At 34.9% G+C, this 14,652-nt stretch overlaps 1 protein-coding gene across 2 annotated transcripts in view; it reads left to right on the forward strand.

The window, feature by feature from the left end:
• LOC136035618 (centrosome-associated zinc finger protein Cp190-like) overlaps window positions 1-14,652 on the forward strand; it is a 70,349-nt gene that overhangs the window by 40,637 nt on the left and 15,060 nt on the right. For both annotated transcript variants that reach the window (XM_065717504.1, XM_065717505.1), the window contains exons 7-9: window positions 1,522-1,703; window positions 5,896-6,262; window positions 13,613-13,778. In XM_065717504.1, the coding sequence (XP_065573576.1) occupies window positions 1,522-1,703; window positions 5,896-6,262; window positions 13,613-13,778 (715 nt within the window). The remainder of the gene's footprint in view (window positions 1-1,521; window positions 1,704-5,895; window positions 6,263-13,612; window positions 13,779-14,652) is intronic.

The following is a 14,652-nucleotide window of genomic DNA, read 5'->3' on the forward strand; positions in this document are numbered from 1 at the left end:
TTCTTTTTAGTTTTTTTATAGTTTTTACCTTTTTTATTTTTTTTCTTCTTTTGTATTAATGCTAAAGCCAAGGTTCGAACCTGGAGCCTCTCGGACCTAGAACCTGAAACATAACGCTTTACCAACTCAGCTACTTCGGCTTGAATACATTCGTTTTGAGCAGCTTCCTCGGGTATTGCCATTGTAGGTTCTTCAGTCATTTTACAATTAGAAATTTCTCTTTCAACGGTCTTCTTACAATTAAAAATTTGTCTTTGAACGATATTCTTAAATACCTGTGTCCTGGTCGTCATTTATATTCCCTGTGTCCCGGTCGTCATTTGTGTCCCGGTATCCCAGTCTGTAATTTCTCTTTGAGTGTCCCGGTCGTTATTTATATTCCCTCTGTCCCGGTCGTCATTTGTGTCCCGGTCTGTAATTTCTCTTTGAGTGTTTTTTTCTTTTTAGTATTTTTTAGTTTTTTACATTTTTTCTTTTTTCAGTTTTCTTTTTCTTCTTTATTTTTCAGCTTCACTATGAAATACATATCGCCGAACCTTTGTTTTTTAACTAAAATCTGGTAGGCATTGATGACCTTATCCAAGTCAAAATCCCAAACCCAATCATCATCGCTATCATTTTCAGTTTTGATATGTTTTGACTCTTGCTGTCCAGGTGGATCTTCACCTAACTGCGCGGTTTTGCGTTCTTTAGCCTCAAGCCTGTTTCCTTGCTGTTCTTTTGATTCCTCGGCACGCTTTCTTTTCTGACTTTCTCTATCAGCAGCAAGTTTTTTGGCATAGACTCTTTGAGCATCTTCATCGGCTTTTGCCATTGTAAGTTCATCAGTCATTTTAAACTTAAACATTAATAGATTTCTACGTGAACATATATGTCTTAAATATTTTTAATGACGTCACCGTGATAGCAAAAATGACGACAACTAACTTCATGACGTCAGTCGATACAGAAACATGACGTCACCTGACAGACAGACAGACACACAGACAGACAACTTATTTTTATATATATAGATATATATATATATATATATATATATATATATATATATATATATATATATATACATATATATATATATATATATATATATATATATATATATATGTATATATATATATATATATATATATATATATATATATATATATATATATATATATATATATATATATATATATATATGTAATAAAAGCATTACTAAAAATATCGAATCTCAATGCCAAGTGTCATCAAATGTCACATGGTGTTGAAGGTCTTTTACACCGACACTAGTGCCAGTTCTCACTTTTGTAAGTTACTCATGAAGAGCTACTCTTTTATAATACTCTTACGAGCTTTTACCATTATATTATAATAGTAAGGTTCTTGGTGATGGTAGATATAATGAAACAAAAACTTGGATTTCAAAGTTGTCAAAATAATGTAAATAGAAGTATTTGATAAACTGAATGTAGAACTGTTAGATTTGGGAAATAAAATTAGTATTATACTGCTAACCCTGATTATTTTGTTTGGCAGTCAACATTGCCTCCACCAGAGCCAGAGACGGAACAAAAAGCTATGGTTGGTGACCTTAAAGTTTCACCTTTCGAAATTAGAAATGGACCTTGGATTTGTCAGACATGTACCGATCAAGCTGGATCAGATTGCCGGATGACCTTATACTATGATTGGCGAGAACATCTGATTGATATTCACGGGTAAGCAAAGTTTTGCTTGTTTATTATTACAAAGAATTTGTTTAATTATTGTTTGGTTCGATTATTATTTACATCATTATTTTTTTGATGTAATTTAATTATTATTTAATAATTACCTGATTTATTAGATAAATTATTGTTTATCATGTTATTGTTATTTCTTTATATATTTTTTGTGTATTTTATGATGTGAGACGTGGACACGGGAACCTCATGGAAGGGGATTAGGGCTATTCCTAAATGAGAACTATCTCAAAATGTTTGTTTTTGACTGTAATAACTTTATGGGAAGAACTAAAGCAACTCTGTAAAATTGGGGTGGTGATGGGGGGAACTTACGCTGCTGCTTTGTCTTGAAGCAACTTTGTGCCGTTTTGAGCTGTAAGTACTTGCAGTATCTTCTGTTTTGTTCATTCTGCTAAGCTAATTTTGTTATTACTGCTTTCTTGTTAATTTGTCATGTGAATTGCGAAAAAGGCTACGGTAATATTATTGTGATGTCAACCATTACTTATTCAATATACATTTTTTCAAAAGTTGATGGTTCTATAAATTACAAAAGATTTAATATCTGGACCGTATCCAGGATGTTTTTGAAAAGATTCGAAAAGATTCGAATAACAAACGTCTCTATCCCTGGAAGGGGAGTTCTGTCTTTGTGGCAGCATAGTGGTGCCTGGAAAAGATTTGAATAACAAACGTCTCACTCCCTGAAAGGGGAACTCTGCCTTTGTGGCGGCATAGTGGCGCCTGGAAAAGATTCGAATAACAAACATATCTATCCCTGAAAGGGGAATTCTGCCTTTGTGGCGGCATAGTGGCGCCTGGAAAAGATTCGAATAACAAACATATCTATCCCTGAAAGGGGAATTCTGTCTTTGTGGCAGCATAGTGGTGCCTGGAAAACATTTGAATAACAAATGTCTCACTCCCTGAAAGGGGATCTCTGCCTGTGTGGCAGCATAGTGGCGCCTGGAAAAGATTCGAATAACAAACGTCTCTATCCCTGGAAGGGGAGTTCTGTCTTTGTGGCAGCGTAGTGGTGTCTGGAAAACATTTGAATAGCAAACGTCTCACTCCCTGAAAGGGGAACTCTGCCTTTGTGACAGCATAGTGGCGCCGAGAAAAAATTTAAATAACAAACATATCTATCCCTGAAATGGGAATTCTGTCTTTGTGGCAGCATAGTGGTGCCTGGAAAACATTTGAATAACAAATGTCTCACTCCCTGAAAGGGGATCTCTGCCTGTGTGGCAGCATAGTGGCGCCTGGAAAAGATTCGAATAACAAACGTCTCTATCCCTGGAAGAGGAGTTCTGTCTTTGTGGCAGCATAGTGGCGCCTGGAAAAGATTCGAATAACAAACATATCTATCCCTGAAAGGGGAATTCTGCCTTTGTGGCGGCATAGTGGCGCCTGGAAAAGATTCGAATAACAAACATATCTATCCCTGAAAGGGGAACTCTGCCTTTGTGGCGGCATAGTGGCGCCTTGAAAAGATTCGAATAACAAACCTATCTATCCCTGAAAGGGAAACACTGCCTTTGTGGCGGCATAGTGGCGCCTGGAAAAGATTCGAATAACAAACATATCTATCCCTCAAAGGGGAATTCTGCCTTTGTGGCAGCATAGTGGTGCCTTGAAAAGATTCGAATAACAAACGTCTCTATCCCTGAAAGGGGAATTCTGTCTTTGGCGCAGCATAGTGGCGCCTTGAAAAGATTCGAATAACAAACATATCTATCCCTCAAAGGGGAATTATGTCTCTGTGGCAGCATAGTGGCGCCATGAAAAGATTCGAATAACAAACATATCTATCCCTGAAAGGGGAATTCGGTCTTTGTGGCAGCATAGTGGCGCCTTGAAAAGATTCGAATAACAAACATATCTATCCCTGAAATGGGAATTCTGCCTTTGTGGCAGCATAGTAGCGCCTTGAAAAGATTCGAATAACAAACATATCTATCCCTGAAATGGGAATTCTGCCTTTGTGGCAGCATAGTAGTGCCTTTGAAAAGATTCGAATAACAAAGGTCTCTATCCCTGAAAGGGGAATTCTGTCTTTGTGGCAGCATAGTGGCGCCTGGAAAAGATTTGAATAACAAAGGTCTCTATCCCTGAAAGGGGAATTCTGTCTTTGTGGCAGCATAGTGGCGCCTGGAAAAGATTTGAATAACAAAGGTCTCTATCCCTGAAAGGGGAATTCTGTCTTTGTGGCAGCATAGTAGCGCCTGGAAAAGATTTGAATAACAAATGTCTCACTCCCTGAAAGGGGATCTCTGCCTGTGTGGCAGCATAGTGGCGCCTGGAAAAGATTCGAATAACAAACGTCTCTATCCCTGAAAGGGGAATTCTGTCTTTGTGGCAGCATAGTGGTGTCTGGAAAAGATTTGAATAACAAACGTCTCTATCCCTGAAAGGGGAACTCTGCCTTTGTGACAGCACAGTGGCGCCGAGAAAAAATTTAAATAACAACATATGTATCCCTGAAAGGGGAATTCTGTCTTTGTGGCAGCATAGTAGCGCCTGGAAAAGATTTGAATAACAGACGTCTCACTCCCTGAAAGGGGAACTCCGCCTGTGTGGTAGCATAGTGGCGCCTGGAAAAGATTCGAATAACAAACATATTTATCCCTGAAATGGGAATTCTGCCTTTGTGGCAGCATAGTAGTGCCTTTGAAAAGATTCGAATAACAAAGGTCTCTATCCCTGAAAGGGGAATTCTGTCTTTGTGGCAGCATAGTGGTGCCTGGAAAACATTTGAATAACAAACGTCTCACTCCCTGAAAGGAGAACTCTGCCTGTGTGGCAGCATAGTGGCGCCTGGAAAAGATTCGAATAACAAACATATTTATCCCTGAAAGGGGAATTCTCCCTTTGTTGCAACATAGTGGCGCCTAGAAAAGATTCGAATAACAAACGTATCAAAAATTTTAGGCTAATCCTATCAACTTTATCAATTGATTTTGCTAATCCTAAATTCCGAAAAGACAAAAAACCAGAACAAGTCCATATTTTTATCAAAATTTTTTCTGGATTAGATCAGTATCTGTGTATCTTCATCAACTTTACTTGTTCAATAAGAAATGGTCACCTCAAGGGTAGTCAAAGATGGAAGGATCTTGACTTGATGTAATTATGACTTGCATTTACTAGTACATTTAGGACTATAATCTCTTATAATCTAGTATAGAGTTAAATTGTTTTGCCAGTGGTACTAATCCAGGAGAATTTAGGGCAGGGAGAGTACTTTTTCTGATTTTAAAAATGGACATGCAAAAAAAAAAAATTAATCTAGAAGGGGGGAATAGCCTTATGCTGTCCTCATCTTCTCTTCTTTATAGTTAGAAGCTGACGGTTCTGTTCCAAATTTGTCCAGTTCATCTGTCCATCTTATCGCCCTTCATTGTCCATCTTATTACCACAATTAACCTACTAGTTCTAATAAGGGACAGACCCTGATTGGCTACCATTCAACAACATTAGCAGGTCTATCTCTTCCACCCACTGGCCTAAATGTTTGGAACAAACTTGACCATGAACTTTAATTTTCTAACAAAGTCAATGCTGTTAAAGCAAACTTTAATAAACAGAAAATACTTGTGTCTTATTCTTTTTATGTTTGTTGTAGTTATTAATTTCAATTTGTATTTCATTTAATTTTTCTTTAGCACTTGGGCAGCATAACGTTTGGTTGTAAAGCCATCTGATAAATAAACACCTATTATGGTTTTTTTTTTGTATCTAATATTTTTGAATTTAAGTTAGAAATATTAAATAAGTTATTCAAGTTAATCTATTTTTATTAAATTAATCAAATAGTTAATAGTTTTTTAATCAAAAATTAGTATTTCACTTAATTTTCCTTTAGCACTTGGACAGATATTAAATTAAGTTATTAAGTTAATCTTTTTTTGTTAAGTCAATTAAATAACTAATATTCATTAAATCAAAAAACTAATGTTAAATTGAAAAGTAAAATTAGATTGAATAATTAATTTTTTCGAACTAATATGATAAATAAAAATTTAATATATTAGATTAATTAATACAGTATTAATTGAAATTGATTATTTTAATTAGTTAGATTAATTAAAAGCACAAAAGAATATGAAATAACAAGATTAAAAATATTTTTTAATATCATAAGTATTAATAAGAGATTATTTAATTTAATATTTTAAAATTCTAGGTTTACCGCTGACCCAAATGTCTGTGAATTTTGTGGATTTAAAGCTTTAAAGCGAATTTTCATGGTCTATCATCAATACGTTGTTCACCATGTTCCCACGGACGATAGTATCTACTTCGCTCACTGTTGCCAGTGTGATTATATTGGAGTCAATACAGCAGCTATGAAGCGCCATCTTTCAGTCCATTCGGCTGGATTAAGTTTGTGCAGAACATGTTCATGTACATTCGCTTCACCAGAAGATTTAAGACTGCACATTGAAGAGACAAGACATACAAAATATGGGACGGGTTATTTATGTCCAGTTTGTAATTTTCAATTTGATACCGATAGTACATTAAAGGAGCACATAGATCATGAGCATAAGGTGTGTAAGTCGGCTTCTTTTATTTTAATTATCAACTTAATTATTATTTTAACTATCATTTAATAAAATTTAATTATCACTTAAAAAATCATATTATGATCATCATTAATTATAATTAACTTAAACAATAGAACCAGGGTCCTGGCTGAACTTACCGCTGAGGTAAGGATGCTGGAATTGTTTTGAAAATTTTTTCATTTTAGTTTTATTGATTTTATCCTGTTGGGTTTTTTCTTCTTGTATGTTTTTGTATTGCTGAGGACGGCCTTTGGACACAGGGCCGAAAAATCCAGTCTAATTTGTTTCTCACTGTCTGGAGAAATTCCCTATTGTTCTTCTTGTTTTTGGTGTTTGTGATGGAAAGACAGTGTGGTCTTCGTCGCTATTTACGTCTACAAGCGGCACTAAATTCCGGGGATTCAAACCCGGTTACCCCAGTGCGCCTGTATTATTTTTCTCCCCAGATAATTGCCAGATAAGGGAACTTTGATCGAAAATGGCTGTTCTAAATCCCCTTTTATGTGCCAATGTGATTGAGGGAACCGTCTTTTGGTGCCCCTTTTCCACCTGTACACCTATGTGCCCGTTTAACACTGTACGCCTTTTTAACACTGGAATCAATCAAAGTATTCACATAATCATTATTTGGGGGACAAATTAAGCCCATGACCCTTCTCCTCAAAAAATTTTAGCAGAAAAGGCATGTTTCACCTTATTTTAACACGAATCACGCAGATGTTTTAAATATAAATATTTAGAGTGTCAAATTGAGCCTTTAGTCCGTCTGACACCCCTTCCAGCCGCCAAAGTTTTAGTAGAAAGGTGGGCATGTTGCAGGAGCGGTTAAAGAGAAAAATCTTGGGGGAGGTCCAATATGTCAAGGGCGGTAGTGAGGAAAATCTTGGAAGGACCAATGTGACAAAGGTGGCAATAACTGACTAAATCAACAAATTTATTCTAAAATAAGAAGAAGAAAAACAGGATAAGAGGGTGCCAGAGAAATCTTTTCGGGTAGGTTCTCTTAGCCCCTCCCCCCACTGGATCCACTAGTGGTATGGCGTACCTTGTTTGAACCAAAACCTTTAAGGGGGCGTGGCCCCATTCTTTTTTGTATTATTTTATGTTCATTTCACGTTTGGTTTCATTATTTGTTTTAATTTATATCAGTTTACACTTCAGTTACTCGCTAATATTAATTAATTTAATTTTAAATTAACTTTTGTTTCTTTCAAGTTTGACTATTGTTTGTTTTAATTTCGATTCATTTTTATTTAGTTGTTCATTGTAATTTCTGTACATTTCACATATTATGTAATTCCATTTCTGCACTTTTCATGTTTTAATTTCTTAATTAATTTTTTTTAGAAGCTTTTCATCTGTTTTCTAAATTAAATTTCTCAAAAGATTAGGGATTTTTAATCAATGTTAGATTAACCTAGTACCACACTAGTATTCAAGGTAAGATTGAACCATCAAGGAAATTGGATTGAATCAAATCTTCTGGCAAAAAGATTTTCTGGGGGTGAACTTTCCAGGGGAAATTTTTATACGGGATAAGGGAATTGATTTTTCCCATACAAAATTCCTATACAATTTGTTGTCTTACTATTTTTTTGGTGACCTAGTACGCAAAGTTCTTCTATAATACCTTTTCATTATTAATGTTGTAGTGTCGCTTTGTTTGGATTACTATCTACACGGTGTCAGAAACACGTGCAATAAATGGCCTATAATATTTCATCCTCAGATCTGGCCAAGATTAAGGATCTACAGATCGAGGATCAGGGTAGATAGAGCCAACAAGGAAATTGCATTGAAGCGAATCTTTGAGACTTTAGTAGCTATAAAAGAATATCGATCACACATACAGTTCAGTCATTGAGAAAAAGAGAAATTATTTTCATATATGGCAAAAGAGTGTCTTAATTTCATTGGCTCAAGCTAGGCTAGCAGCATTGGCGTAAGCTAGTCACATGGCCTTTTATTTCTGGAAAGGCAAATAACCCCGCTTTCTTAAAACATGACCGGTTTCAAAACCTCTAGTGTGAAATCTTTAGCTAGTCAAAAGAACGATGAGCTAAACTCCTCCTGATTGGTTTGGTGTTCTGTGAATTTAAGCCAGTAGTTAGAAGGAATGTTTTTTGAATCACGAAATCATTGATAGACAGTTAAGTGTATTTCCATATACACTTATCTATATACACTTATCTAATATAGATAGAAAAGTGCATTCCGTATATTCACAAGCATTTCCTCTCTTTCTCAGTGGATTAGAATAAATATATACAATACTTAACATGGGGCAAATCAAGAGAAAAATCTGGAGAGGGGGCAAATTGGCAAAGTTGCCAATAATTGACCAAATTGACAAATTTATTTTTAAAAAAAGAGTAAAATAAAGCAGGAAAAGAGGGCATCAGAAAAATCTTGGGGAGGGGAGGGGTGGGATCCCCCCTGGATCCACCAGTTATGTTTATATTGCATGTGACAAGAGGCAGTGGTTATGCCATTGATACACTGTAAAAACTAAAAATCCTGTTAATAAAAGTCTGTAAAACTGTCACTTTATTATAAGTACATAGTAAAAAGGAAAAAGAATAAACCATGCTTATGATTATGCTTGGTTACGCTGGATGGTGTTGATTGTTTGTATTTTTTACCTATAGGGTTTTGACTCTTATCGTCTCCCATACTCTTCTCTTATTTGTCTTAATCTATGTTCGTTCTAAGTTTTATTTCACTGTTTATTTTAATAACTATTGGTTGTACGGTGTGTTTGCTTAGTAATATTAATCTCTTCTTTTCTTTTTACAGTTTTTTTTTTAATGTTTGGAACCACATAACTTCATCGACATTATCCATAACGTATTTAGTTTTTAATTTTGTACTTAAAATTTTTTTTTATATCATGATTGCCGTAGAATGAGTATTTTAATAGAAGTATTTTGAGAAAAGATTGGCCTTAAATTAGTTAGTCTTGGCAGATTTTTGATTAAATAGAAAATTTGCTTATAGATTAAACATCACTGCTTGTCATTGCTAACTATTTGTATGGTTTTGGATGTAATGATTTTAATATTAGAAAATTAAAAAGTTTAAGTTGAGCCAGTTGCAGGAAAACTCTTCGATGGGATTTAGATTGAACGTCGAGCCTGATTTTATTTTTTACAATCTGTTTGAAGGGCCATTGGTCTATTACAGGAAAAATCCCTTCTCATGTGAAGTAAAGGGGTAAAATTAAGAAGTTAAAATTCTTCAATGGAGTTCAGATTGAATATGAGCCTGATTTTATTCTTTATACTCTGTTTGAAAGGCCATACGCCTATTACAGGAAAAATCCCTTCTCTCATGTGAAGTAAAGGGATAAAATTGAAGCAAAACCGTAGTTTATGGCATTTCAAATGGCTACAGGGCCTTTTTTCATTTTAGATTAGATATTGTTTTTTGTATTTTTTTTTCATTTTCATTTTTCTTTTGATATTTTTTTTTAGTTTTTAATTTTTTTTATTTTCCCTATTTTTTCTATCATCATTATCCCTACATTAATAGTCGGCGCCTTTTAATATAGTACCTCTGAATTCCCGTTTTGTGTTCACTCTATGAAGTAAGCTTTTGATAATATAAATCGATTTCTTTCAACCCAGATAAAAGATCTATTTATAGATTTGTCATTTGAAGACAGAATATTAAGTACGTACATTACAGTATAGGATTTCTGAGACATCAAGGTTAAATTTAAGATTATTCAAATAAACCTGTTTCATTCAACCCTGTCATTCCTCTGATTAAGATGATTCTGCTAGACCATTTTAATTAAAAGAAACCGGTTTACTTAACGGGTCATTCCTCTTATTTAGTGAGGGTTGAATAAATGTTAATCATGTTCTGAAAGGAATATGTAAATGTGGTGCCGGCTGTAATATGCAAACGAGGTTTAGAGTATATGGAAATTTTGTGCTAATGGAACCTGATAGAACCATACCAACCGGTTTTGCGAATGATGTGCTCATGGGAGTATTGCATACTCTGTTTAATTCAAAGAAACCGGTTTACTTAACTGGTCAATCCTCTTATTTAGTGAAGTTTGAATGGATGTTAATCAAGTTCTGAAAGGAATATGTAAATGAGGTGCCGACTGTAATATGCAAACGAGGTTTAGAGTAAATGGAAATTTTGTGCTAATGGAACCTGATAGAACCATACCAACTGGTTTTTCGAATGATGTGGTCATGGGAGTATTGCATAGCACACTACTTTTGTGGCAATTCAAATAGCTACTGGACAAAGGTTCCAAATAGATTTTCACTAAATTAAGAAGTTTTTTTGCTACCTCAATAATATTTTCAGGACTCTGTGCTTAAATTAGGCCCGGTAAGATGGTTTCTAGCCACCACATCTGCCCGTTTCCAGCTTGTAAGGCTGGAAGACTGAATGAAGACTTCTTGGGAGAGGTCAGAGCTTCGAGGAGATGGGAATAGTTCTGAGTTTTGAAATACCCTCTTTATACCTAAAAAATCGTTAGGTTGTGTGGATTTATATTAAATTTGAATTTCTCTCATAAAATTCATCATTAAAAAAACTTTTATTTGTCTTTGATAACTATTTATATATTTCGTCAAAAATTGTTAAAAACTACACAAAAGGTTAAATCCGACCCAGGTGAAGTAAACTTCCTGTATAGGATTTCACTCCATACCCAGGCCGACTATTTGGTCTTTCTTTTTTTTTACTTTCTTTGAAGGACCATTAAAGAAAAATTCCTTCTTCGATTTGAAGCAAAAGGGTTAAATGGAAATTAAAAATGTAGTTAGTGGCAATTCAGAGGGCTATCACACAAAATTGTCAAGTAGATTTTTGCTGAATTAATAAGCTTTTGTACCACATTAATAAAATCTTTGGGATATTACGCCTAAAATAGACCCAGGAAGGTATTTTCTAGTCACCATATCCACCCGTTTCATTCATGCTCTCTGCTTTGGAAGATGGGGAGCCCCCCACAGCTTTGCTTCAACTATTGTCAAGTCAGTGGTAATAACAAGATAGACTATGGATCATTTACATATGGATCTGCTAAGAAATATCTCCCGAAGAAACTTGACATTATCCTCCATGTAATCTTCCAAAGTGCCCTTGGTAGCCTAAAATCTATTATTGCAGCTATGTACTGTGAAGTGAGGATCCAGTCTCTTCACTTCAGAAGAAAATATCTCAAAATATATTTTGCAAAGAAGGTAAGACTTAAGATCCGCATTATCTAGAAAGGAAGCATTAGCTACCACAACCCTGATGTCCCCTTTAAACCAACAGAGATGCCCTCTTGCCAGAGATTCCTTTGCCATATCAAGCCAAACAGAAATCCAACATCAGGAATATACTGGCTGCACAGATTCATTGTCAGCTCCTTATTACCTTTCACACCAGCAACACCAAACAGGAAATGTTACCATTGAGATTGAAAATTCGGGTACACAACTTGCAAGAAGTGGTATATCAGTTCTATTTATAATGGTTCCAGCACTGTGGTATAACAGGAAATGAAATAGCAGACCAGGCTGCAAAACAAGCCTCCCAACTGGGTCTAGTCACCCACACCCTATTACTGATCCTAAGTTCCTGTTTTGAATAAGTTCAAAAATGTTTGAGGAAAAAGAGGCTTTTTTTTGGAGGAAGAATAGGAACCCAGTTCATGGATCTCTATGATTATAAGCAGCCATTAAAAGAAATATATCCCACGTCTCGCATCTTTTCGACTTGCCTCTTTCGTCTTAGGTGTGTCCATGCAAAGACAAAATCAATATTATTCTTTTGAAAATGGCCCCATCCCCCAACTGCAATCCATGTGGAGTTTATGACGACATGCGTAATATCATCCCCAATTGCACAAAATATGAAAGAGAGAGGGGAATACTAAGGAATTGCTCTGAGAAAGCCTTTAAAAGATTAACAATGCGTTTTGTTCTGGGACACCACACCTCTCCTCTTTGGGCTAGACGACTTTTGGGCTACGACCTTTTGGGCCAGAGAGAGGGAAATACTAAGGAATTGCTCTGAGAAGACCTTTAAAAGATTAACAATGCGTTTTGTTCTGGGACACCACACCTCTCCTCTTTGGGCTAGACGACTTTTGGTCTATGACCTTTTGGGCTAGAGAGAGGGAAATACTAAGGAATTGCTCTGAGAAGGCCTTTAAAAGATTAACAATGTGTTTTGTTCTGGGACACCACACCTCTCCTCTTTGGGCTAGACGACTTTTGGGCTACCACCTTTTGGGCTAGAGAGAGGGGAATACTAAGGAATTGCTCTGAGAAGGCCTTTAAAAGATTAACAATAAGTTTTGTTCTGGGACACCACATCTCTCTTCTTTGGGCTGGACGACTAAGCATGAACCTTTTAGGTTAATTTGTCAAAACTACTGGTTTGATTCATTCCCTATAAGATTTTTTTGTTTGCCTTTATAATAGTTGATTTTAGAGTTATACTATTTTCTACTTTATTTTTAGTTATTATCCTTATTTTATCTGGTTAAGTTTTTGTATCTGGAAGTATGTAATAGGTAACAATGTGTAGAAATGTATTATATATTATAATTCTATTATATATGTATTTTAATTGTTGTATGACAAAGTATAGTTGCATTATCTTGATTCCTGTTTTTCAACGCAGGCAGTTGTTGCAGGTAAATAATCCCCTACCCTACTAATCCCCTAACTATCCTATCTAACTACCCTAATAATCCCCTAACTGCCCTAATAATCCCCTAACTGCCCTAATCTAACTACCCTAATGTAATCTACCCTAATCACTACCTAATACTAAACACTACCTAATCTACCCTAACCTAACTACCCTAATAATCCCAAGACAACAACAACAAGAATAAGATATCCACCCCTTCCCTATTTGGAAACCTAGAAGATAATGTGAATATTCTTTATGAAAATTCTGTGCTTCGAAATTGTATCAGGGGGGGGGGGGAGATCAAAGTTTTGAAACTACCTCCTGGTTTGTTTTTTACTTCGGCTCTACCTCTATTCCTAAAAAAAATTACGAAGGGTGGCAACTTTCTGGGGTTTGTCCTTCATAACCCTTTTCCTTAATGAGGTTTATTCTAGAAAGGTGGTCTGATCCTACTGACTGAAACATGTTTGTCCGATTATGAAGAATTGCGAAATCAATCAGATGTTCCCTAGGGAATTGGTAAGGGGGTGTATAAGAGGGTAGGTAGAGGTGTTACTGGGACCAAGACCACTCCCCCTCAGAAAAAAAATCATGTGTATATGTCTGCTTATGGGAGATTTGTAACTTGCTGTAAACTCTGTTTTTAGTTTAATTGATTTTTCTTTGTTTCAGAACTATGCTGCTAAGTTAGCAGAAGAGTTAGGATTTCCAGTTGGTTTAGGCCATCCTTTCCCATCATTTGATTCGGTTATAAGAAACACTGATGCTGTTAAACTCGAAGAAGGTCAACAAACGAGTGAAAATGGTGGTTTTGGAGGAAATGCATCCACTGAATTTGGTGTGTAACTTAGTAATTTGCCCTATTTATTAGTATATACCTAGTTTTTGGCTTAGTTTTCAAAAATGTTTCAAAATATTAATCCAACTGCGGTACATGATTCGAATCATTTCTTCAAATACTGCATGCTACCTCACGAGAAGCTAAAAACGATAATAAGATAGGAGAATTTTTTGATAAAAAGAATATTCCGAACCTCATTCCAGTGTTTCTATTTCCTTGGGTTTCAACGTTCTAGAAGAGAGGTAAACAATAGCGGCTCCAGGAGTGAATCTTGGAGAATAATTACAGTTTCTCATCGAAGACCCATTTCTCATTTTTTTCAATTTTTTATAAAGTCATTCTTTTGATAATTGAAAATCATGGCTGAACTAATTCGTGTCTATTCTAACAGCTTGAGAAAAATCAACAGTGGACAGCTTTTAAATAAAATTTCCAAAGATTTTCTTTCTGAAGAAATGATACTTTTGTATCATTGTAAAAGAAAAGACCTGTTTGTCCTTAATAATTTGAAATAAGGTTTTTAATTGTAGTATATGAGCGAATTTTACTTCTTTTTGGGGCATTAAAATGTAATTTATATCTTAAAGACTTCGGAATAAGATTTTCATTTCTGCGGGATTCTAATTTTTTTTGTTATTTTGTCCTGTTTTGTTTGAATGAATTTATCATCTTATAAGTCCTGGTTGAAATTCGTTAAAGTAAGGATGCTAGGGCTGTTTTAAAATTTTTTATTAAAGCAATTTTAGTTTTAATTTTTGAATTTAATGTGTATATATATATATATATATATATATATATATATATATATATATATATATATATATATATATATATATATATATATATATATAATTATTTATTTATTTATTTA

The sequence above is a fragment of the Artemia franciscana genome, chromosome 14, assembly GCF_032884065.1.
Source record: "Artemia franciscana chromosome 14, ASM3288406v1, whole genome shotgun sequence".
Lineage (NCBI taxonomy): Eukaryota > Metazoa > Arthropoda > Branchiopoda > Anostraca > Artemiidae > Artemia > Artemia franciscana.